Source organism: Caloenas nicobarica, chromosome 2 (genome assembly GCF_036013445.1).
Source record: "Caloenas nicobarica isolate bCalNic1 chromosome 2, bCalNic1.hap1, whole genome shotgun sequence".
In the NCBI taxonomy this organism is placed as follows: Eukaryota; Metazoa; Chordata; class Aves; order Columbiformes; family Columbidae; genus Caloenas; species Caloenas nicobarica.
The window spans coordinates 68,499,261-68,525,162 of record NC_088246.1 but is presented as its reverse complement, the minus strand read 5'-3'; the positions used below and the strand labels follow the sequence as shown (position 1 = coordinate 68,525,162).

The 25,902-nt window shown below is 38.7% G+C and overlaps 1 protein-coding gene across 1 annotated transcript in view; it reads left to right on the top strand.

Moving 5' to 3' along the window:
* Positions 1-25,902, top strand: part of CDKAL1 (CDK5 regulatory subunit associated protein 1 like 1) — a 417,324-nt gene that overhangs the window by 232,390 nt on the left and 159,032 nt on the right. Inside the window, exon 10 of the mRNA XM_065628520.1 lies at positions 24,490-24,656. Within this exon, the coding sequence (XP_065484592.1) occupies positions 24,490-24,656 (167 nt within the window). The remainder of the gene's footprint in view (positions 1-24,489; positions 24,657-25,902) is intronic.

Here is a 25,902-nt window from a genome sequence, read left to right as displayed (position 1 = left end):
AGTATATTTATTTTTATCATTTGGATTTTTGATATTTTACACTTAAACTATGTTTATGCTTTTGCTATTTGTGAATTCTGAAAAGCTCAAGTATGAAAAAATGTCTTTAAGCATTACCTTATAAAATGCATACAAGGTGTAGTAGTTGCTTATTACATAGTGGGAGTATTGTACCCATCACTTCATGGGTAGACAAAAAGATAAAGTTATTTCTGCAGAGAATCTGTTGTCACAGCAAAGAGCAGGCAACTTCGGCAAAAATAACTATACCCAAAATACCTCAAAATGCAAGCAAATGATTCAGCCCTTCTGGGGTTTATGTAGACAAATTAGATATTCTTATTACTTCTACAACTATCCATTTTATTTCATTTTTAAAAATTATTCTGTCATTCTCTGTTCATGTGAATTATCACAACAGGTGTCTATTCTGTGCAGGTTGAGTGTCTTAAGCATATCTCTTGACCTTAACTAATACTGGTGCCAAAGAGGACGTGCTCATGATGGAGGCAGTTATTTATAACAGAGCAGTTTTGGAGTCAAGTTATAGTCCCTCAGAAGTTATTACATCTTAAGATTTCCATCGGGGCACAAATACAGACTTGGCAGAGAATGGACTGAGAGCAGCCCTGAGGAGGAGGACTTGGGGTGTTGGTTGATGAGAAGCTCAACATGATTCAGGAATGTGCACTTGCAGCCTAGAAGGGCAACAATATCCTGGGCTGCATCAAAAGAAGCGCGGCCAGCAGGTCAAGGGAGGTGATTCTGCCCCTCATAAGGCCCCTAACATAAGAAGTACATGGACCTGTTGGAGCGAGTCCAGAGGAGGCAACACAGATGATCAGAGGGCTGGAACACCTCTCCTATGGGAACAGGGTGAGAGAGGTGGGATTGTTCAGCCTGGAGAAGAGAAGGCTCCAGGAAGACCTTACAGTAGCCTTCCAGTACCTAAAGGGGACCTACAGGAAAGCTGGAGAGGGACTTTTGACAATGACATGTAGTGACAAGACAAGGGGCAAGGGCTTTAAACTGAAAGGGGGGAGATTTAGATTAGATGTAAGGAAGAAACTCTTCACCATGAGAGTGGTGAGGCACTGAATAGGCTGCCCAGAGAAGTTGTGGATGCCCTGTCCCTGGAAGTGTTCAAGGCCAGGTTGGATGGGGCTTTGAGCAGCCTGGTCTAGTGGAAGGTGCCCCTGCACATGGCAGGGGGGTTGGACTAGATGATCTTCCAACCCAAACCATTCTACGATCCTATGATTTGATTCAAATTTAGGAATCTCTTACATTTCTCTGAAAATTTAAAGTATATACTAGATTTATAGTTTTGCCTATCAACCATGTTTTCAGTTGTGTGAATGTAGGTTTTTTGGTTGTTTTTTTTTTTTTAACTTAAGAACTTGTGGCATTTGCTTTGAATTTCTTTGAAATGACATATTGGGTGTTTTGAAACTTCCTGAACATGTGGATAATAAAGTTAGGTCTGAATTCAAACTTAAGAAAATAATTTCCATAGAAAATTGAGGGAGAAATTCCTCATGCATGAAATTTAAACTGTAATTCTAGCATTGTTTGGCTATGTTGCTATAATATATTCACTGTGAAAAACTAGAAGCTGTGTAAATAAGTGAGTGGCAGTTGCCCCAGGCAGAAACTTTTACTGATGCAATGAGATAAAAGTAATTAAGAAACATGTAGACTGATGGGTAATTAAATCCATGGGAAGCATTTTGTAACTAATTACTATGTTCTAATCACAGATTGCTTTCTATTTGTCAAGGTAACTGTATATAATTACACAGTTCCCATTGTCTTTCATCTAAAATCATCCCAGTTGGATGAGTATTTTTTAAGCAAGGCCAGACCTCTTATTTTTTGGCAGTTCTTTTTCCTTGGGATAAAACAAAGCGGTGGTCATCCGATTGCCTGAATCCAGGTGGCACAGCTGTCTGCACTGACCATTGTTGCTGTCTGCCATGCTTGCATCATGTCATGCTCTGTGACACATCATTCTCATTGATTTTACATGCTTGTATTCTGTTCAGATGCCTACTGACATTTGGATACATGTCACTAGACTGAATTCAAAGACCAACATTTATGCATCTTAATGGCATGTCTGTGTATGCCTCAGCTTTTCAAGTGCAAATATTTTAATACTTGAAATATAAAGATTTCCTTCCGTTGGGAAGAGTGAAATAGTTTGGATAAGGCTTTGTTATTATGTGCTCAGATAGAGCTCTCTCAGTTTGACTTTTTCCTAATGCAACACTCCAGTCTGACTTTAAGTTGGTTTATGTTTTCAGCTTGACAAGGTGTTTGAGCAGAATCTCACTCCATATCTATACTTGTTTTTGCCTTAGAATATGATTCCCCAGCATGTCTTATCTAAGCCCAGATTTTCCTTGAATCAAGACAAAAGCATTGAATAGCGAGCATATGAAAATTGTAGCCATCTTTGGAATTGCTATTCAGTACACTATCTTTTATTATAAAATCATGGATTCATCTGTAGTCAGTTAGCTTGGCACTTTATCCTTCTTCATTTACACCTTGACAAATGACTGAAGTAGGTAGCGATACATATCACTCTGCCGTGCCAGGGAACCGTCGTGAACATGCAGTAAGCTTGTTCTGCTTTTCTCCAGTGATGGTCAGTACCGGATGCTTTGGGAACAGTGAAAGAAGTGAGGCACCTCAAGATGAGGCTTAGCTTAAGCCCTGCACAGCCTCCCAGCTTCTAAGGCCCTCCTGTGCCAGAGGTTGCAGCCTGAAGATCATGTTTAATAGCCTCTTCTTCCATAAATTTGCGTATAGACTCATACAGTTCCAATCTCTGCAGCAGCTTGTAGCAGCGAGTTTCAGTTTCTGTAACCAGTAATCACATACTGTGTGAAAACTTTTCTTTTTACTTAAGGCTACTGCCTGAGAGACTCGCTGGTTGCATTTTGGTGTGGGTTCCTGGATAGTGAAAATAAGTGCATAGTCATTTTCCTGATCATTTTTTCCACAAGCTCATGGTTTTGTAGATCTTTGTTGTATTCTTCTTCACCTCTGTCCTCCTCAAAGTGGGTTGTGGATTATGTGGTCCATTTTCTCATGTCAGCTTTATTACAGTCTTCTTCATGATAACTTTTATGAAAAAAAAGTCATGATGGAATTCAGAATTTTGAAATACCAAGGATGTGTGAAGAGGCATAGCATTGGCTTCCTCCTTAGTTCTGTATTCTTTCTTTATTCAGTGTTAACATTCTGCCGACTTTTTTGATTGGTGCTAATTAGTCAGATAATGCTTTCAAAAAATCCCTAGAGAAAAATGTATCTCCCTTATCCAGGTTGTACATCATTTTGAGCTTTTCAGGCCTTGCTTTTTTGTTTTTCTTTTTTTTTTTCCTTTTATTTTTTTTCTTAAATGGTATGATATTTTGTGTTTATCTGCATAGGTTTTCATTGGCTCTATTATTGTCACCTCTTAATTCAGTATAGTTTCTTCAAGTTGTTACAGTGAATTTAGTTTTGACTTCCTATGGATAATTTTATGTCATCACCAATTTATTCCTAATGATGGCCTCCTCTCTGTAGCAAGGCAATTCACAAGAGGCATCAGTCCCTCTATTCTATGAGACATTACTTTCTCTAAAAGTTGTTGGTAAAGGACATTTGAGAACTGTTTAGAAATCCATATGCACTGTTTTGTATGTATGTTGACTGAATTTTGAAAAAAAGTATAGTAAACTGTGTGTATTCACATAGGCATAAGGAGATGTAATTAACATTGACATAAATACCAGTTGTAAATGCAGCAGGGAATTTTCGTTAAGAATGTGGATATAATGGTACCAGAATAAAGTCTAAGACTCACCTGCATATAACATGCAATTTTGGGCTCAAAGGTATTTAATCTCTTCTGTTTTAAATTCTTCATAGTGTCTTTAATACTTAATTTTAAATACTTAGTTTAAATACTTAATAGTTGCATTCTTTATGCAGAATGTTTTTGCAGCTTATCAATTATTAAAACAAACTATGCTGAAACTCGATAGGTCTTGTGCTCTTACATCAGAAATTGAGAAGTTAAATATCGTTCACATCCTTTGTCATAGTGCAGGGCTGACTTGATTTTTGCCAGCTAGGTTTGAACTTGTAATGGTAGCTATGACAGAACTTTTCCTAGATCCTTTTTATCAACTTTGTGTGTCTAATGAAAAATGCTTTGCAGCACTTGTGACAGCCGAAATTTTGGAGTCTGTAAGTGGAACGCAGTTGCTGCTTCTGTTGTTGAGCAGCTCCTGACCTGGTCTAGGACAATTCAAAGTTGATTTAAGAGGAAAGAAGCCGTAAAATGAACAGGCAAAATGTGAAGTTTTGCTTTCAAAGCTCAGAGAAGCTAGCGGTGGGCTCAAGGAGGCAGCTTCTATCTCCTCCCACTCCTGGCCCTTTGTGCTGGCTCCTGTACTGCTCCCTCCCCTAACACAATGAGCTATATGGCTGCTCTGTGAACACCTGGAGACCCAGTCTGGGTTAAAAGTAGCCTTACCAGCATGGGTAGAGGCTGGGTCTGGTCGGTGTTAATGCGTTTCTTTATACTTTTCACTGCCGAATGAAAGGGAAGAGAAATAGGTGGCTGGAGGAAAGTTGTGACTGTTTAAGATGCCATCCTTTTTTGGTTTGTTTTTGTCATTGTTTTTCGTTTTCCCTGAATACATCTTCTGGTTCTTTCTAAGGCTGGTTATCTGCTGCAGTTTACATTGGTCAGTGTCAGGGCGGTCCATCCACTGCCACATGCTCATCCTTCCACCTACCTTCTCTGATTCCATTGCTTATTGAGCAGCCTAACAGAAGGCCACTTTGGGATGACATTTTTTCAACAGAAAATTAATAATTAAGAAAGGAAAACAAAATGACAGCAACAGACTTCTTAGCTTGCTGTTTGTTTTCGTGCAAGTGTAAGTTAGGAGATAAAAACATGCAGCAGATAGGAGAGTGTCACCATTATAGATCCAATACAGATTCTCTTAAGCTTCTTGTAGGACAAGACTCTTAGAAGCAAAATAAGGGCTCGGAAGAAGCAGAACAGACTTGGCAACGGAAGCAGATTTGATTGTCAGGCGCTGTCTACAAAGGGGTCTTTGGTGGTTGATGAAGGGGTGTCTACCAAGACCTGCCTTTAGGCTGAAGCAGTACTGAAATTTATGTGTCATAATTTCAGTCTGTAAAGGTGGCTTAGAAGGAAGAGGTGAAGAAGAAATCTCTCAGGAAATAACTACTCCAGACAAATGTGTCTGTTGAGAGCTATCATGTATATGCTTTTCATTTCCAGTATCCAAACTGATGACTTAAGAGCACGATTTTTAGAAGAGATGCATAGGGTTGATGTTTACAGAGTACCTGGCACTGTGTAGATTCATATTGATTCCTACCATCTAAGAGCTGATTATCTACTGAATTTTAGTTATAGAAACAGCAACAAGGTGAAGTGCACTCTTTTAAAAAATACTTTATTTTCTCATTCTAAAATGCGTTCATTATTTGAAGTAAAAACCATATCTCCAATGGATGACATAGCCATGGAATATTTGCAGTTTAGAAGAGAGCTAATTAAGTGCTCTTTGTAGCATAAGATGGATGTTATTTATTTACTGAGATCATTCAGGCATCAATAAGTATTATTAATGTTAGAGTGTGATGTGACTCTTTCTAAAGAACCATTTTTAAAGAAATGAAGTATGACCACACTTCAGGCACAGCTGTGGTTGTAGCTCATGTAAGCATCCACAATGTAGCTTGAAATAAGCCACTTTGTTAGTAGTACTATAACTTCAGGTCACCAGAATATTTGTTGAGGTTCTCTAGCAGGTTTCTGCTGAGTTCTGTGCCTTTCATGTTCCCCTATAAAGAAGTGCCTGGGATAGCTGCTTCAAGCCAGTTTGTGTGGACTTGTCCAAGCTAAAGCAGTAATGCACTATGTATGCTTTAGTTTGTATTATCTTTTCAAACTAAGACTTTGTTTAGAACTTGACACAGGCAGGACGGTAGTGAGATATAAGCCATCAAAAATCTTTTGGGTTTTTAGTCACCTCTAAATTGTATTGTATTCAAGTTACTACTGGGTCTGAGATGAAACACATTATTGCCATTACATGGAGTCATCCAGTTCCTCATGTTTCATAAATCTGATTGCAAGAAATTCATCCAGCTATAGTGAAGTCGTTTGTATTTTCTCCCACTGATTCAAACAACACTAATTTCTTTATCTTGACTCTTTTGAAATTATGTAGAAATAACAGATCTTTAATATATGTTCCAAAATTGGAACATACATTTTAAATTATGACATTGGAATGCTTTGGATTAGAAATCGGTGAGTGGCCTTTCCTCTCCTGAAGATCTGATTCTTAAGTAAAATACCATTTTCCTACGGAACAGAGAGGCAGGGATTAAAATTTTGAGATGGATTCTACAAGCTCCACATAATGTCAGTAGAGATCTTTTATGTGTAGAAATGGTTTCAACCATTCTTTCGGTGTACTTTTTTTCTGGATAGTCAAGCTCAATCCTTATAATTGATGTAAAATTACTGTTCTGTAGTAAGACTTCTCTGGAAACTTTGTACTTCATTTTATTTTTACAATACCTGTCTCTTGAAATGCCAATGCAATTGTATTCGTTAGAATATATCTTTATTAGGAAATACAAGTTTTGAAGAAAAACTTCATTTTGCTTCTCTGTGCAGTTTGAGGTGGGCCAAATAACAAGATGCTTGCATTAGTTCTTTTTCTGACAGGTCTTTAGGTGGTCCTGTGTGTTCCCGTTCTTCCTATAAAACAATTTGAACTTCAAAACATTCTTTACTGGCAGCCTGCACCTTGGCTAATTGGTGCTGAGGATGTCACCAGTCAGGTCCGAGCGACCTCCTGCTGCTGGTTTCCCAAGTTACAAATGAGAATTAGCTACTGCCAGCCAGCCAAATCACTTCAGCCAATACTGAGGACAATGGGCACTGAAAGGCACGAAGGCCGTGAAGTCAGTCAGTGGTTTATAGACACTGAAGCATTTCTGAGGATCTCTTAAGCTGAGCCACATGGTGCTCCGCTAGGAAGTTGATTGATGGTTTTACAAAGAAAAAAGTGTTTATGAAAGAATGCTTTTCTTACAGATTATCCTGCATTAATATATATCTGATGTGCCTGGCAGTGTTTCAGCAACTGGATGTCTGCCAGGACTTGACACTCCTACAAGACACAATACAGTTTGTGTCTAGCAGCACAGAACTTTTTGTTTTATGATCCTGTTTTTAATGAGGCAGACACTTTCATATGAATTCTTCTTCTCTATATCAATAACACTGTTACATTGGGATCACTACATGTTAAATTGTTTATCTGTGCTAAAGTGGAGTCCATTTTTGCAAGTCTTTGCTTCTTATCCAGAATTTGTGTATCATATAATTCTGTATTGGAAGCTCTGTGTAGAGCAGAAGAAAAATTTCAGACTCCCTGCAAAATGTACTAACCCAGTTCCCTGTTCATATATCCCAAAAATGAGCTCAGAGGTGTTTAAGTACCTTTGTAACGTAAAGATCAGTGCTCTGGAGTATCAGTGGAAGTTGGGAGCCTGAATCCATTTGCAGATTCGTCTCTAACCATTTCAGAGTACGTGAGAAAAGTTTGATATCTAATGTCCTTATTGGACTTATTTACAAGTGAATTTCATGGGTTCTTTTGTGTAACTTCTGCCGTTAATTTTATGTATACTGTGTGCTGTTCTACAGAGGAAAAAAGGCATTTATGTGCAGTAGGGAGAATTATTAAATCCTTCCTCTCGATCTGGGAGAGCAGCAAAACTTAGTCGTTCTCAAACTGTGGCACAGAAATCTCTCTGTCTATGATTCCCTTATGTTAAATTTATAATTAAGGTCTGGAACAAATTAATTATTTTACTTTGAACTTTCACTGACATCCAGCCCGCCTAACGTCACTAGTGAATGATTTTTTAAAGCAAGAAAGTCTTCATATGATTCAAAATGATTGAAAAGATATGTGTGATTTCTTTTATGAGGGAGGCTTTAACAAACCATCATTGAGGCTGAATTATTTCTCATTACTAGCAGAGGGTGGTTCATTTAAATTGGGTTTAAGGTCACTGACAGGGCAGGTTGAAGGGGAGGAAAGAGAGGAGATATGCATTGTGGTTAAATGTATTGGAACAGACCTGCAAAATAAAATGGAGACTGTCAGATAGTCTCAATATTCGTTCTCTCATGCATAGAAACGTACACAGAGAGAATATTCAGGGAAACTATTGCTTCAGTGGCTTGCATTCAACCATAGGGTATGATGAATTGCTTGGAGCCCTAGTGATAAAGAATATTAACAACCTGAAGACAGAGAATCATTTAACTGTCCCACACTATTGATTATTGTTGCATAGTATTCTTTAGGTATAAGCAGAGGTAGACTAAAGTAGTCAGACAAGTAACTGTAATTACGCGTTACAAATTCTTGTGAGTGTACTTTTACCTATGCGATGTTTGCGGTATTTATTTGGAGACCATCTCTTTTGTAATGTGTTAGAAGCCTGCTTTCTTAAAGTTTGATGCCCTGTAATGCTGATATTCTTCTCTACCAGTACGAACCCCATTGCCTTCCTCCTGGAGACTGTGTTAACCCTGCTACGGGTTGTAGCTAATCCGGCCTGGTGGCTGCACCCAAATTACCCTGGGGGAGTCACAGAGTCCTGCCTGCCTTCCCCTAAGTGGCCCTAAGTTTGGGCCATGCTTCTCCAGTTACTAATGTTCATGAAACTGATGGGAACTTACTTTTGTTGAGATTTCTAGTTTTCTGTCAGATTGGACGGAAATTGGCCAATGAGTTCAAAAGTTACTGGCATGGAATGATGCATGCACACCATGATCATGCAGGCCTTGTTTTCTTACGTATCCTGATAAGAGATATATTTCTTAAATACAAGTTTAAGGAATCTGAGTCCACATTGGAGACTTGAATAGCAGGGTTCAGTTAACAGAATTGGGATCTAGTAACTCAATTCTTAGTAAATGTAAAACATAAGTTGTTTTAAAAAATAGAAGCTTTAACTTGTCCATTCTTCTGTATTCATACAAATCAATGTGTAAGTAAGAATGGCACAAAAACTCTTGTTGGACTAGTAACTCTAAACCTAAATAAATGGCGGCAAAACTTCATTGTAATTGCAAGATGACTCGATATGTTGTTCAACTGGAGGAAAGGAATGTATTTAGTTTGAAAATTTTCTTTTAAGAGATTTCAGTTTATTTTTCTGGACCAATCTGTAGTTAATACTTCGTGGTGTTATTTAACACAGTTGCTTGTTTCTGATTTCTGTTTACATTCATGTGTTCTTGCTCATTCTTAAAAAACTTCGTTCCCATGGCTGAGCTGAGATACTGCACATATATATGTAGAGGTTCTCTGTAGGTTTCAGAGAAGTGTTTTCATCCGGTGCATAATTTTTGGTACTATGCTTACATCTTTCACTGCAGTCTGTGATGCTTATTTTGAATTTACGGCATCGTTTTAATTTTCCTTTGAGGCAAAATATTGAAATAGATCGTTGCTTTCTCTGTTTCACTGGAGGGTGGAGATAGGAGAGAGGAAATACTAGAAATGAATCTTTGTGAAAATATGGTAAACTCAAAAAGCCACTTTGTTCCCATCCTTATTAACCAACTGTTTCCCTTCCTAGGGGGAAAAAAAAAAGTATTTAACGTTCTAAGTTGCAGCCAAATGGTTGTTATTGTTGAGTAGGGACAAAAAGATGTGTTATGTGATGACTGAAGAGTCACTACAAGCCTTTATTAGATTATTTGGAAATCACAGCACATGACCCAGGGCTAAAGCTCATGTTGTTAAAAACGAATTATTGGCTGCGTAAGAAATGAAATTTCTCCCATTTCTAAAATAGGGGCAGAACAGACCTTTCACTAAGTTTCTTCTTGTTTGTAGCATTGCTGAAGCTTGTTTCTGTATGTAGAAATGACAAATGGCATATGTATACACAGCATCTTTCCTCTGCAGCAGTGCAGAGTATTTGGCAATATACATTTTTGGGTTTTTGGTCATCCTTTGGGTTAGATATTTGACGACTTTGTAGTGCATTGTATGTATTTTATTTCTTTATCCAACTTAGTGCAGAGTATTTGGTAATATACATTTTTGGTTTTTTAGTCATACTTTGGGTTAGATATTTGCTGACTTTGTAGTGCATTGTATGTATTTTATTTCTTTATCCAACTTAGTGATATGCATTTTGGCACGTTTAGTAAAACTGCTCTACAATATATCCCATCTATCATTATCAGAAAATACAAACATATGCAAAAAAGTACTCCTTTAGCTGTTGGATCGTATTTATTTCAGAAAAATGAGGAGCATTTTTGAACAGCGTTTGTGTTTGATTTGTGATTCCTCTATAAAGTTTAGGTTGGAATTCATCTTCAGGGCCCATAGGATCCTGAAAGAAAATAATTCCTTAAGTTCCTCTAAAGATAATTTATTTGTGGAACTTTGAAGCCACATATCAGTCATAGACTTCTAGGACTTGATTGCAATGCTACTATTAAGTGGATTAGTCATGGCTATGTTGTGCTAATATTATGGTAAGTGTTGAAAGGCTGAATATTTAAATTTTAATACAGCTTCTTAAGTGTGCCTTTGCTTTTAAGAAGCTGCATTAAAATAGTAGTGACAACAAAAGAAAAACCTCCCTCAGTACTTCTGACTCTTTGGCCTGAAACTTATTTGCAATGAATTGTTTTCCTCGTATCACTGCCAGCTGCAGCTTCTATAATCAAATTGAGCAAAATCATATCATATAAATAGCACTTAGCAGTAAGAGGATTCCCAAGATTTTCGTGCTTGTTCAGAAAAGACATACCTGACTGCTATGTTGTTCAAAGGATTTTGCTTTTTATGCTTGACTTGTGAAGATTTTATGTAAAACTGACCGAACTGCTGCTGCCTGGAAGAATTTTTCTCCAAACTGGTTTTCCCGTGCCCCTCGGAACATCTGGTGAGCAGCGGTGATGGACAAAAGCACCAGCCCAGAGAAGTGGCCCCCAAAGTGCTGTGGTGTTCCCTGTGTCCCTGCCCGAGGGACGTGTTCCTGGAGCACCTGCGCACACGCTGCACTCAGGCTTCAGAGCCCAACCTTCCCTCCCTGCACCGTGCTTTTCTAAATTCAAATACACGCTCTGCTCCTTAATCGCCTATGAACTGGAGCTTCGACATGCCCATCGTGGGTTGGATGAGTCTCCTAAAACTGAACTCTTTGTGAAATGATGGAAAGTACTGGAAAAGCCATCTTGAGAACCAAAAGAAGTATTAACAGCAGTATTCCTCAACCAGTAAAACTGCTGTGCGGAGAAGTAGTATTTGATACACAAATGCCCGTTTTGAAGGGAAATGCGATCTCCTAGTGTTAGGGATAACTCATTAAAGAAGTCTTTAAGGCAAGTGTATTATTTTTTGTCATGATTTCCCTAATGATGGCTTTCTAGCAGTTAATTCATCTGAGCAGCTGTTCTAAGATTTGTGAAGTTCAATGTCTTTATAATTCTTTTCCTGAAGTTACATCACAGATTTATGTCTTTCAGAGCTAAATATAGGTTGTATAGGTGTTGCTAATAGGCATAAGGAACACATTACAGAAAAATTTAAATGAAGACAAAGGTAAACTTTTATAACACTTATAGACTTCTAGCAAGTGTTTAAATAAAAACCGTTTAACAAATAAGGATAATATTACATTATCTCAATAATTTAATTTTTTTTTTCCTAGTATCATCTGCTCAGTCTGGTTTTTTTAAACACATTTCATAAGAAACTGTTTTTCTGAGTGAAAAGGCCCTTGTTTGAATTCTAGTCTTGAAAAGACTCAGTAATTGCACTTCGGATAGGCTTTCGATAAAGATTCCTGAATAGAAGCTCATCTTTCTTAATTGTGATTTAGTTTGTGTTCCTATATTGATATATAGTAAGTTCTTCAAAAGGTAAATTAATGCTTAGAATGAGACCTTAATAGTTATCAATCTGTATGAGAAAAATACATTAATATCCTTCAGAACCCTTGAATGATTTCACTTTGACCTCCCTGTGGATGTCTCCAATAGATTTTAATTGCATTCTGATTATGATATATTTTGGTGGCATGTCACTGAATACTTTAAATAAATGTAGAGTAAGGTGATTACACACCCAGGAGGCTCTGTGTCCTCAGTGAGAATTCAGCAGATAAACGATTACATGATTTAGAATTACGGAAGCTACATTACTAGTGCTATACAAGCATTCTCCTTTTTGGTCAAGTTGACCCATTTAGAGTTGCAGAGAAAATACCATCTATTTGGGAAAATATTTAAGTAATACTGAACATTTGACAGAAATCCAGAGATTATGATGTTATTTCTATCAGTAGAGTATCTAATTTTTAATTTATATTTTCCTGACTATTGTTTCTCACTTAACAAAAAAAAAGAAAAAAAGCCCAAGAGGCAGCACCTCTAGTTTTGAAGTTACTTACTGACTTGCTACTGAACTGTTTAGCTTACAGTCAGGTACAGCAACAGTGTGACACACTTGCAGATACCGGCCATATTATTCTTAATGAATGAGTGGTGTTATCAGTGCTATTGTGAGGAGATAACTTTAGATAAGGATTATCATCCTCGGAAACTGTATTTACACATTAACCCTCTGTATCGCTGGCCAGCAGAACTGGGGTCCTCTAAGTGTGTTCTGTGTTCAACCGATCGCCTTGCCCTTGCACATGCTGAATGTTTTCCCTACTTTCTTTCGCTCTATGGTATAGCAGTTGGCCAGATTCTTGAGCTATTTTCTTGCTTTATACAAAGAATAATTGTAAATAAAATCAGTCTTTTCCTTATAATTCAGTACTTTAGGGTAAAATGACTGTGATATCTAGAAGAAATGCTGAAAAAGCAGCCCCCCACCCCTTTTTATTAAAGTATTTCTATATTGCTGTTGGAGGTTAACATTATATCTTGGCTCATAACTTAGTGTGAAACAAAGCATTAGACACTTTCATATTTGTCAATTGTGACAGTACTTTCTTCTTTGTTCTGGAGGGGTTTTTTATCATCAGAACCTCTAGAGTTCTAAAAGATGTCTCCCCAAATCCTGGGATAGGTAGACCAGAGGTTGTTTATTTATTCCTGTTAGCTTTTCAGTCGAGGACAAACATAAGCTATTAGAATATCTTCTTTCTTTGATTCCATTTTAAAATGTCAACATTTTACTGTAACTCAAATTACTTCCAACTAATGTTCAGGTTGTTTTTAAAATTGCCATCTGTAAATACCCAAAATGTGGTTTCTTTCTACTCTCACTAAAAAAAAAAAAAAAAACAACAAAAACCAAAACAAAAAAACAGTCAGAAATTTGAGCAGGAGAATGCTGATGAGTTTCCATGTCAAATATCTAATACACCCTGGTAGCCTGTGTGCAAGCTGCTGTTGTAGAATTTGTAAGTTATTCTCTTTCTGAACTCAGATTCAGAGAGTTATTTAGCTTGGCTACAAACGTTTGTCATGAGTGAAACTTGGTATGCCATGTTACTTCCCAAGAATTAATCAGTATCTGTGAAAACATGTTGTTTAAATTAATCCAAAGTCATTAGCACTACAGAGATGGATACTCAGTAAAAAGCCTCCATTAATTAGCACTGCATCCTGTAATATGCCTACAGCTCATGACCATTTCCTTGAATTTGTGCAGTTTGTGACCCTTTGCATCTGATACTTCATCTACTGCAGACCGATAGCCTATGTTTTGGTTTTAAAACAGCGAGCGTATGTTATAATGAGTGGCACGTTTCCCTTTTTTTCCCCAATGAATTCCTAAGTCATAAACAAGATTTCTCATATGCATCATTTTGAATTCAGAGTTTGAAGCAGGTTTCTCATTTGTGTTTTCACAATAGGCATAGAAAGAATAAATTTCAGTTCTTCAGCTTTTAAGTTTATGGAAATTTTGCTCTTTCTTGTTTCAGTAGCTAAAGAGTATTTCTGCAGGGTGCTAGACTGACCCTTCTGGTGGAGGGTCGAGTACTCTCTCTGCTGATAGCACAAAAACAACATGAGCATATCAATAGTTCACAAAGTGTATTTGTGAAGCATAGAGCTGAGAACAATAATTCCATGCTTCAGGGACCTGCATATCTGTATGCTGTATACAGGGCTGCACAGCAACAACTCTAAACTCATGCTGGTCTGTGTTTTCTGAAATAGCTTTGCTTTGTGTTTAAGTCCATTTTTGCAAAATCCATTACTTGTGGTCACCCAGTCCATTATGTTTTATTTTCTTGATGCGTGCACCATGGCCTGTCTTTGAATTTGCTCCTTGAATAACATTCTTGGTTCAGCAAAGAACAAATAAACATCAGCTAATTCTGTCTGTGATCGTTAATACACATAAGGTTTTTATTCTGTTAACTTACGATCATAGAATCATAGAATGGCCTGAGTTGGAAGGGACCCAAAAGGATCATTGAGTCCAACTCCTGTCCCTGCACAGGACAACCCCACAGGTCACACCGTGTGTCTGAGGCCTTGTCCAGTCTCTTCTTGAACACTGTCAGGCTTGGGGCCGTGACACCTCCCTGGGGAGCCTGTTCCAGTGCTCCAGCACCCTCTGGGGGAAGAACCTTTTCCTCACGTCCAACCTAAACCTCCCCTGGCACATCTTCCTGCCATTCCCTCGGGTTCTGTCACTGGTTGCCAGAGAGAAGAGACCAGCACCTGCCCCTCCTGCTCCCCATGTGAGGAAGCTGTAGCCACCACGAGGTCTCCTCTTAGTCAAGTACATCAAGTATCAGAAAGTGACTATCAAAAAAGATATTGAAGCCAGTGAAGAAGGGACAAAGACTTGAAATACTGAAGACTAGAAATGTTAACTGAAAAAACACCGCAAAACAAACAAAAACCTTAGCCAATGGCTGAGAGAAACTGAGGACAGGGTAGAGCTTGCTTGCACAGCGTGAGGCTACTGTGAGGTAGCTGGAGCCGCCATGAGGTTTCCCCTCAGTCTCCTCAAGGCCGAACAAACCCAGTGACTAACTTAGGCAATAGATGTCCACTGTCTCTGAAAAACAACTTAATTCTTGTAGGATGTCTTCACGTGGAGTGACAAATTTCAGTTTTAATTTATTTTCAACTGTCAAGTGTAATGATTAAAGGATTTTTTTTTTCCTTTATGCAAGAGCTGACCTGCAGAACAGGCAAATGGGTATGTAACACACGTGCGTGGAAATAGGCAGATTATAGGCAGGTGGCCAGTAGAAAAAGCAGAGACTTATCTCTTAAAGAACAACTTCCTCATCCCTCAACCTGAGAAATAGGATGAACTAATGAAATTCAACTACCCTTTTTTCCCTTCCAGTTTTTTTTTTAAATCCTTTCCTCCCCTTTCTCTTCAAACTGGCTACAAAACCCAATTTATCACCATGATGTATGATATCACTAATCCTCCTTGCAAGCAAGGTGCATAACGCTGCGGTGTTGGCACTGAGCAAACTCCTGTGGCCCGACTGTCTGGGATGCCCTTTCGAGTCTCTCTTGTTCTAGCAGAATGCAACTGGACTCCTAAGAAGTTCAGCTCTCATGCTGTTTGCAGCAGCAAGTGACCCATTATATTGTTCCCCTTCCTTCCCCCCCTTCCTCTCCCCTTTGCTAATGCACTATAGCTACAAAACGAGCGAGACAGGGCTGCTGGTTTATGCTCTAGCAGGAGGCTATTAGGAACAGAGGGCCCTATAGGGGCAGAATGACCTCTTTTATAAGCAAGGACAAGAGTTTGCTTTGTGGGAGAGAGAAACCTCTTATGCTGTCTTTGGTATTTAATGATCAGTTGGCCCTATCTGCTGCATGCTTTTCATTGGGAACTAACTTTTTGTTGTTGTTTATTAATACTGTAGAAACAAGGAGTAATTTTAACTAAACTTTTACTACTGTCCACAGGCTTTCTTATTCCTTGTTTCAAAATGCTCATCATATCAAAATGCTTTACTTATCAATAAAGTCACAGAAGTGAGCAAAAGAAAAAATATTTGATAAAAATTGTAAACCTGCTAAATGCTACAGCAGTCACAGGCAGTAAACTTCCTTTCTAAATTCCTTGATGGTGAAGCATTTGCTGCAAAAGGAGCAGTTTTGGGTTTGAGACTTTTATGCAATTAATTTAGATAAATAAAGTCAGCAGGCCCATGTTCTGAACAGTTTCATCAGTTTTGTTTTTCAAATGGATGACTCTTGAAAAGGAAAACTTTGAATAAATCTGTCTGTAGCTTCTTCTTTCCCCTTCTCCCACAGAAGATAAAAAGGAAAGCTGCATTAGTCCTGTGCTGTTAGATTCTTCTGTAAGACTTCATATCTAAATATAAAGTGGATGGTAGAGTATCCCTACATTAAATTTAGCTTGATGTTACTAAAGAGTAGATAGGTGGCTGAGCCAGAACTCTTCACTTCAGTGTGTGATTGTTTTGGTAGAGTCTCCAAAGTTACCCTAAAAATTAACGCGAAAGGTGGTAGAAGTGTGTGCATATGTTTTGTTGTTGGGGAGGAGGGAGAGTTTTTGGTTTTTCGTTTTGTGCAAACCAGAATGTTTTGTTATTGTAACTTTAATTAAGAAATGTTTTATTGAGCAGTCCTAATGCTTGTTATTTTTTTACTGTGGTCCAGCTCTGATTTGACCTTGTAAGTTACATGAAATGACACAAGAAATCTGAATGCACTTTGGGGGAAATAATGTATAAAACATAAAATTTGTAAGATATATTGACACATTTGCATTGAAATAGAATTGAGCTCTTTTGTATTGTAGTTCATTTAAGCTACGATTAGAACTTCTTATATAAGTGAGATAGCATGTTTTAATTCTGTAAAGATAAATTAATCTAACCAACATTCAAAAGATGTTTGATACTTTTGAAAAAGCAGTTGCTGGAAGAGTTAAGGGGGTCCAAGGCATGACTAATTTTTCTGGTTTTGAATTTGCAATAGTTCAAATGTTTTTCCATTAGTTTGTAGGATCAGGAATTTATTGTAAGTACTTGCATCATATCTGTGGTAAACAGTCCTTAAATCAAGTTCCTTTTATGGCTTCATATAGTTTGAGAATTTCATACCATGAATATATAATAACGCATAGCATGTATATAAATACATGAAAGCTTTAATCATTTGTGTGTGCAAAAATTTACTTAAATTAAGCATCTTGACAAAGAGAGAGAAAAAAAATGTTACTAAGTGTAGTAGACAACACTGCCAAACAGAATCTTCCCAAGTGATGTTGTTGAGTGTTCATTCTACTTTTGAAATAATATGTTATCCTACATCGGTGGAATAATTTGAGTCAGTGTAACTTGGTCTATATGTCACTTTGCATTAGTTCCCAAACACATTTGATCTCAAAAATATGTAGACCATAAAAGTGAATGTGTTCATTTCCTAAGCACTCTAATATATGTGTCGTTCTGTGGGTAGCAGAAACCGCAACTGCTTGAAAGACTTGTACTGAACTAAGCACTTGCAAAACATAGCCGTAGGTTTTGGAACTGCAGACTGACATCCAGAAGTAATGGAAATAATCCTGCAATGGGAGGCAGCCAAGTGTGCCGAGAGAGCCGGCCCGTGTCACTGTGAGGCTGTTCTCTCCCATCATTCAGAGGTCGTGACAATCAGAGGAGACTCTTGGTGACTGGAAAAAGGGAAATGTCTCACTGCCCTTTGGGAAGGGCAAGAAGGGGCATCTGGGGAATTACAGGGCAGCTGGACCTCACTCTCCATGGGGCAGACCCTCCTGAAAGCCACTTCCAGGCACATGAAGGACAAGAGGATGATTTGGAACAGCTGCCATAGATTTGCCAATGGCAACTCTTGCATCTGATCTGACTGACTTCTCTGAGGGGGTGTCTGGCTTTGTGGTGGACAGGAAAGCCATGGAGTTTTGGTCTTTTGAGGGGGTTGTTTTGGGAGGCCTGGGGGGAGGGCCTGCTGTTTTTTTGGTTTTGTTTTTTGGGGATTTGGTTTTTGGTGGATTTTTTGGGGGGGGTTAGGTTTTTTTACCTTGAATTTAGTTATGTCTTTAGCATAGTCTCCCATAATATTCTTAGACTGGTGAGATATGGACTGGGTAAGTGGATGGTAGGGTGGCTGGATTAATTGGCTGGACTGCCAGGCTCACAGGGTGGTGATCCGTGCTATGAAGTCTAGCTTGCAATTACTAATGGTGTTGCCCAGGGATTGATACTGGGGCCAGTATTCCATGGCTTATTAACAATGTAGACAGTGAGACAGAGTGCTTTTTGAGCAATATGAGAGATGATACCAAACTGGGGGACTAGTGGACATGCTGGAGGGTAAGGGCTAATATTCCAGCCATCTGGAGAAATGGGCTGGCAGTAGCTTCATGAAGTTCAACAAAGGCAAGTAAAATGTCCTGAATCCAAGATGAAATAACACCATTCTGTACTATGGATGTGGAGAGTTGACTGGCTGGAGAGCAGCTGTGTGAACTTCAGAGGTTTTTTGAGCAAGCTGGTGGACATGAGTCAGCAGTGAAACCCCTTTGCAATTACCAGCTGCATCCTGGATGCTTTTAGCAAGAGTGCAGCCTCAGGCCTGTGGGAGTGACTGGGGCCTTGTATTTGGCAAGTGTGAGAGTTCATGCCCAATTTTGGGCACCCCAGGACAAGGCTGACTGACGTACTGGAGCAATTCAGCAGAGGGCTGCCGAAATGATTAGGAAGATGGAGCACATGGCATACGAGAAATAAGCTTTTGAAGATAAAGCCAGGAGGAGATCTTATTGTTGTCTACGACTGACTAATGGGAGGGTTAGTGAAGACAGAGCTGGACTGTCTTGTAGTTAGACAGAGACAGGATGAGAGGTTAACAGGACAAGCTGGAATACAGGAAATTGCAATTAGGTGCAAAGAGAAATATTTTGCCTCGAGGGTGGTCAAACACTGGAACAGATTGCCTGAAGTGGCTGTGGCATTTCTGTCCTTGGAGATATTCAAAATACAACCGCACAAGGGCCTGAACAATGTTGTCTAATTGGACCTAACTTCAGCAGGAGATTGGATTAGATGACCTGCAGAGGCCCCTTGCAACCTAAGCTATACTGTGATCACATGAAAAGAGATTTTCACGATGTGTACAGAATTGCGCTTACCTTTTGGCTTTCCTGATGACCACATAAAATGGAATTTGTTCAGGCTTTTAAATTAAGTCACTGTGTGTAGCAGGTCTTTATGTAATACTAACCAAGACTTTAAAGTAATTTATGCTGTTAAAGAGATATTTAAAACCCATTGATTATTACTCTAATAGTGAAAATTCAGATAAATATTTTCCTGCTCCTCATTCCGAAGTGCACTAATGCTCATAGTCTTTCCTTGCCACTCAACCAGCCATTGCTTCCTCCTGTATTGCGAAGGCTTGGTTACACCAGTCATCCTTTTGCTGGGCTTTCTCTTCTAACAAGAGTTTTGGGGATCTAATACTTTCTCCAAGTGTTGCATTCCAGTACGTCAGCCAACAGTCATGATGCCATTTAGATCTTCAGGAGAGGACAGTTGTCTTTCACTTCCTTAAGACTGTCCAGAAGGGTAAAAAATAGATCTTTTGAAAAGAGGAGATGTGTTTGGACATAATAAAGATCCTGTAGAAGGTCAGGTTATGAAACACTTACCTAGAGCTTTGTCTCTCCAAGTAAAAATGAGACTGTGATGGGACCAGTTTGTATGTAGTATGTGGTGGGCAGAGCTGCAGTACTGCATTTGTCTGAATGATACATTGCTGAATCATAAGCTGACCCATTCTTTCCAAAGTATAGAAAAAACACTGATCGTTTAGATCATAGCCTGGCAGCTTGCCTCTTTCACCAGTTCTGTACGTAGACCTGTCTTTTTTCTTCATTCTACTTTTTTCATCATCTGTTTGCCAGATATCCTGCAGTTTGTAACTGTGACAGGTGTGAGTTACTTTTTGAGTCTAGGATAGGATGTCTTTGTACAGGATTGTTAGTCCATTCTCTCTCTCCTGTAGAAGCTCCTTGTATATACAGGTCAAATAAAGAATTCTTGGTGTACTGGAAACTAATCCTTCCAAACCTCCATTGGAACCAGTGAGTTGCTCCCAGTTTGATATACTCTTTGAGGAGGTCCCTGCAATGGGATCTTTCAGTGGTGGTCCTTGTGGTTGAGCTGGCTGGCTAAGGGGAGGGCTGGACTCTTACATGGTGAAGCAATGCTTGCAGAGTACTTCAGAAGTAGAGGAGGAGTTTGATTCCTCCTAATCTCAATGTCTGTTTAAACTTACATTATATTCAGGTTGATAGACTGATACGATATGTGCACAGATGTCTTCATAGTTTCCCAGTTAAGGCACTGATTCAGTGAAGTAATCTGGCACATGCCCTGCATCAAGTATGTAAATAGTGACTGTTAAATACATGCTGAATAAATAAGGGAAAACTCAGATAAGAGAAAATGAATTTATGTAGGGTAAACTCTTTCTGAACAAAGAGCTCATTTAAAGTGAGTCTGTTTTTTCCAAGCCTTTCTCTGTCTTCGGCTGTGATTTTTTTTTTTTTTTAAATTTAATTCTAAGGGTGTGATTAGAAATGCCAGCATCAGATTGATTGTCCTCAAGTCTGCAGGCAGTTTTTGACAGACATTTAAGTCAGACCTCCCCTTGGCAGATGGTCTTTCAGATTTCTGTGGTGCAGTGGGAGAGGTATTTCTGTGGTCTATACAGCACTGCAGGTTGCCATAAGAATTCACTGTTGGAGAAGGAGTAGCAAGGAGGTCAGGCGGTTACGGATAAGCATATGTGGGCTACTGAGAAGGTCAGCACTGGGGCTCTCCCAGCGAGGCAGCCTGCAGAGACTTGGGCTGCTGGAGAAGTCGCTTCTGTTTGCATTAGCAAATCTCACAAGGAAGAGAAGAAAAAGAAGAAGGGAAGGAGAAGAAAAAAATAAGGGGATGTTGTGATTAAATTTCATTGGTACAAAGTACAGCAGTTTAACGAATAGGAGAATTTCAGCGGGATTTGTGTATGATATTTTATCATCTTCAGACATTTTCGTAGATTGAAGTAAGTTATTTTTTCAGGTGAAGTAGATTTCCCTTCAATTTAAAAGATGTGTGCAATCACTGAAAACAGTATTTGCAATAGTGGCATGAAAATAAAGCAAAATTAAAAATGCTAGAATTTTTTTATTAAAGAAAATAATCATTTCAAGTGGTCTCTAAAACAGAAATGCACATCTCATAAAAGTGACAACTGTAGGATTTCTTGTTTTCTTTATGACAAGGATTGTTTAGACTCCTCCACAAAAATGAAGTTAAAACCTGTGTAAGATAAACTGCAATGAGCATTCTCTGTATCGAGACATTGGAGAAGGAATAGGCTCAGAACCTCCTTCATTTGCCTGGAACCTTTTCCCAACATTTCTCATTCTCAGTCATCTCCAATTACAGCAGAGCAGGGATCAGAAGCCAGCTGTTGAGGTTATTCTTTTGTGCTGGGTAGTGATGGCAGAGTGAGAAATAAACTATGAGCTGTGACCAAAGGCAGACTTGTAATTACTTGAATATAATTATAATTGGCCTTAATACTGTAACAAATGGTCTGAGTTTGCACATCCAAGCTCTGCAGTTTGGATCAATTTTCTTGTTTACAAAATCGCCTTGCTTTTATTAGCAGCAAAATTATCCAGTGACAGGATGGCGAATGATCCAGTGAGCTTCTCTGCAAAAGAAGGGAAAAAATACTGTATGTGATTAAACAGCGGATTTAAATAGGTGCCTACATAGGGCTAGAGTTTGGAGGGAAAGGGGGTTGAGTGAATATAAGAAGCGTTGGTTCACTTTATTAATACTGTTTGGGAGGTCTGTTGTTTTCTTCTCTTACCTGGCATACGTTTAGACCAGGGGTGTCAAACTCATTTTCCCCGGGGGCCACATCTGCCTCACGGTTGCCTTCGAAGGGCCAAATGTAATTTTAGGACTGTATAAATTTAATTACTCCTACATTTATACAATCCAAAAATTACATTTGGCCCTTCGAAGGCAACCACGAGGCGGATGTGCCCCCCCGGGGAAAATGAGTTTGACACCCCTGGTTTAGATGCTTAAACTGGGGATGCCAAGGACTAGAAAAAACAGCCTAACAACAGGTGACACCAGACCTCTATCACACACCATTGTGCATGAAGTTGATTTACCCTGCTTGTAAATACCTAGCCCTCATGGCCGCTTTCAGTGTTTTAAGATACATTGTGTCAGCCTGAAGTTGGGAAACAAACATTCTCCCAAAATTCAGGTGTTCCCTGGCTTCCCCTCCCCCATATTAAGACTACATCCTTGGCTCCCTCAGCGTGAACTGTTCACGTTGCTTGTTGTTCAACACCCTGATCAGAGAGCAGATGAGACAGTTATTCCTGTTGTTGCTGATTTACTGTTACACCTGCTTCCTCTTCTTGTGATCTAATTTGAAGTTTCAGCCCATCAGGGGCTAATGGTCCCCACCTATGCAGCTTTGAAAGCTCACTGTTGTTTTCCACAGGAATGTTGTTTCCATTCCTAGCCAGCAGTGATTTTTTTTTTTCCCCTCAGTGTTCATCTGGTAACTGTGAGGCAGTATTCCATCAGCTATTTTCAACTATTTATAATGAAAGTTTTAACATGAGAATTACTCTGTTTTGGTAGAAACTCAGCAAGTAAATTACTCTGTTTTGCAGTTTTCTTACGGCTGTTGGAGACTGATATATTTTTTAAAATACAACATATATAATTCAGTTCTTTTCTCCACATCTCAGAAAAATGCAGGGCAGGCAGCAAACCCTAGAGTATGTTTTGTCATGTGGTACTGCCTGTGGTGAGATGAATTCTGAAAACATTAGCAACTGCAGTGAAATCCAAGGTGTGATTGTATACTGCTAGCAAATTCTGCATACCTGATGGGGCGTGGGGGAGCGTGGTTTGAGTGTGACTCAAAGCCATGACTGTGGGCTGGATGAGCAAAGAGCAGTACTTCAGGAATACTTTCCACCAGGCTTCTCAGAAGAACAGAATTATATGTCTCTCTCACTCAGTTATTCTTGAAGCAAAACTAAAGAAGTCGTAAGTTTCTTAGTTTACCTTTAATTTTTAAACACTTCTTAGTTCTAAATAATAAGTGACTTTGAAAACCTTTCTGAACAAACAGAAATAACTTTGATACTCAGGACAGCCTGCTCTCTGCCTTTATTGTTACAGTGTGAGTTTGGCAGTCTTGAGTTCACATTTCTGTAAACCTTCGCTTTTTCTACTTTTATTACTTTTCATATGGTTAAAGTCTGTGTACATCTTTTCCTCACCTTAAATATATGTTCGTTATATAAACTCTTACATTTTGTGATACATTCTCTGCTATTCCAAAGAGTGCTTTGATGACTTATGTGCCTTCTAGTGTTTGGATCTTTTCTTTACTGGTTCGTCATCAGTATTAGAAATTTAGCTCTTCGCTGAGTTAATGGTATCTTATCTCACTGGGAATCACAGGAGTCTTCCTCCCAGCCACCGTCTTTTCTGTGGCCTCTTTCTTGCTTTGGGGTGGTGAGGAGGGGGAAAATGGATGCATTGCAAAAGGACGAAAGCTGGGCGGACTGATAGAAGTGACTACGTAAAACCTCATTGCTTTCAACTATTATTAAAGGGTGGTGCAATCTTTCCCCTCTTTGAGCAGGAGGATGTTATTACCAAATATCAGTGTTCAAGGTCACTACTCTTTATGATACAAATCAAATATACTACTTCCTAAGGCCCTGATTGATGGAAAATAAAGTATTAATGGCCAGGAAACAGGTTTTCCAACACTATCACTCAGGCACACAGTGGTGACTAACCTTTTCAATAAAACCTTAATATTGCATTACTAATTGTATCATTTAAAGAATACAAGTTTTTAAAAGTTATTCCAGGAGGAATGTTAATCACTGTGCATAAGAGCTATATTTGCTTATTGGGAGCTTACCAGTTAATAAGTTAACTGCTAGTGACAACAGTTAATGCAAACTCTTTGCTTGGGTAATGTCGTTTGTGGTGTTTAACGAATTAGGCTCAAAAAATAGAGCAGAGCACTAGACTTGACTGACTTGCTGTAGAGGCAGCGCAGAATTAGTCATTGGCTGTGAATGTTAATCACTCCACAGCAATGATAATTTACAGCATTGTTGTAGCACTCTTGTGCTCATAAAATGAACTTAATAACCCACTGCTACCCATGGGATAAGCCTTCCTCCTCCTTCCCTCCCCCTTGCCATTGAATACCCAGTCTGGCTGCATAATAGCCTTGTGAAATACTGCATTAAAAAGAGTGAGCAGCTGTATGATAAAATAAACAGCTCTAAACCAGGTTTGTTAATTATCTCTTCCTTTTATTCACAGAGGGTGTTTGTGAGATATGGCTGACCAGTGAAGACACAGGGGCTTATGGCAGAGACATTGGCACAGACCTCCCTACGCTTCTGTGGAAGTTGGTTGAAGCTATTCCTGAGGGAGCTATGCTGAGGCTTGGCATGACAAACCCTCCCTATATTTTAGAGCATCTGGAGGTAAGGAAGAAAAGAGAATCATTTATATGCCAGCATAGATGTTCATTGAGTGAGTCAGCATGGAACCTTGTATATAGTGCATTTTATTTTAAGTGGTAGCTTAGAAAAATATGGACTTCAAGTACATTCATAGAATTAGACTAATAGTCTTAAGCCATTTGCCTGACAGAGCAAGTTATTGAGATAATAAGATATTTGGATCATTTTGGAATGATAGTATTATTGAGGTCGCTGAGCTTTGTTATAGCAATGTTGCATTTGTGTGTGTCTAGTGTTTTCAAGAACTAAAGCAAATGTCATTAGCAGGCAATGGACTATGGGCTTGAATTTTTCTTCCTGCTGCACCTCAGCTGAATGTTTCCAGAAACACACCATGCTAGTCTCACTCAATGATGTATTCATTATCCTATGTCAAATGCTATTCTGAGGGAGTTTAGAGCTTCCATGATAAGAAATGGGAATTCTAAGTTTATATCTCTATTTAAAAAATTGTAACTAAGCAGTTCAATGAGATTAGAAGCAAAAAAAGTGTACAACAGTGTGACTGTGAAAGGATGTCATGTATGCAGGGCGGGAAGTGAGAGTTTTGTCTCTCAGATCGATTGGTTTGGTTGGATTCTGTCACCAGATAAATTTGTTGAAATTCATAGGAACTGTTTATAGAAAGAACCTAAATTTAAAGAGAAGGAGAAAGTGGGGAAAGATATAGATTAAGGTAAGTTTTGTGACCATGTGTATCAGTAATACCCAGATAAACAGATGGTGTCCATGCTGCTTTCCCAAAATATTATAGAATTAATAGCTGCACTTACGTTTTCTTAAGATGTCAAGGACGGTACTTTCTCACCAGACTGCTGTAACTGCACCTTTCCCTAGTGAAGTGCACGGACTAGAGAAATCTTATCCTGATAGGAATAAGCAGTTTTTCACTTCACCAGCTAAAGAATACAAGCTGCAGAAAACCGCAAGAAATTTCCCAGGCAGTTATTTGATTCTTTGGCTTAACATAGTAAGAGTCTTAACAACGCACTTGAATAGAAATCTTTAGGAAGTGGTTTCATTGTGTTTCTTAGAGCTTTGCATTTTATCTTGAACTCTCATATCTGTCACAAGTTTTTCTTATTTTTTTATTTTAACATTTTTCAGCGTCTTGTACAAAAGCAAATCAAGCTTTTCATTATTTTCACAGTTAGTGTCTTTGCTTTCATTTTTAACTCACATTATTAAAATCATTTTGGCATAGGCA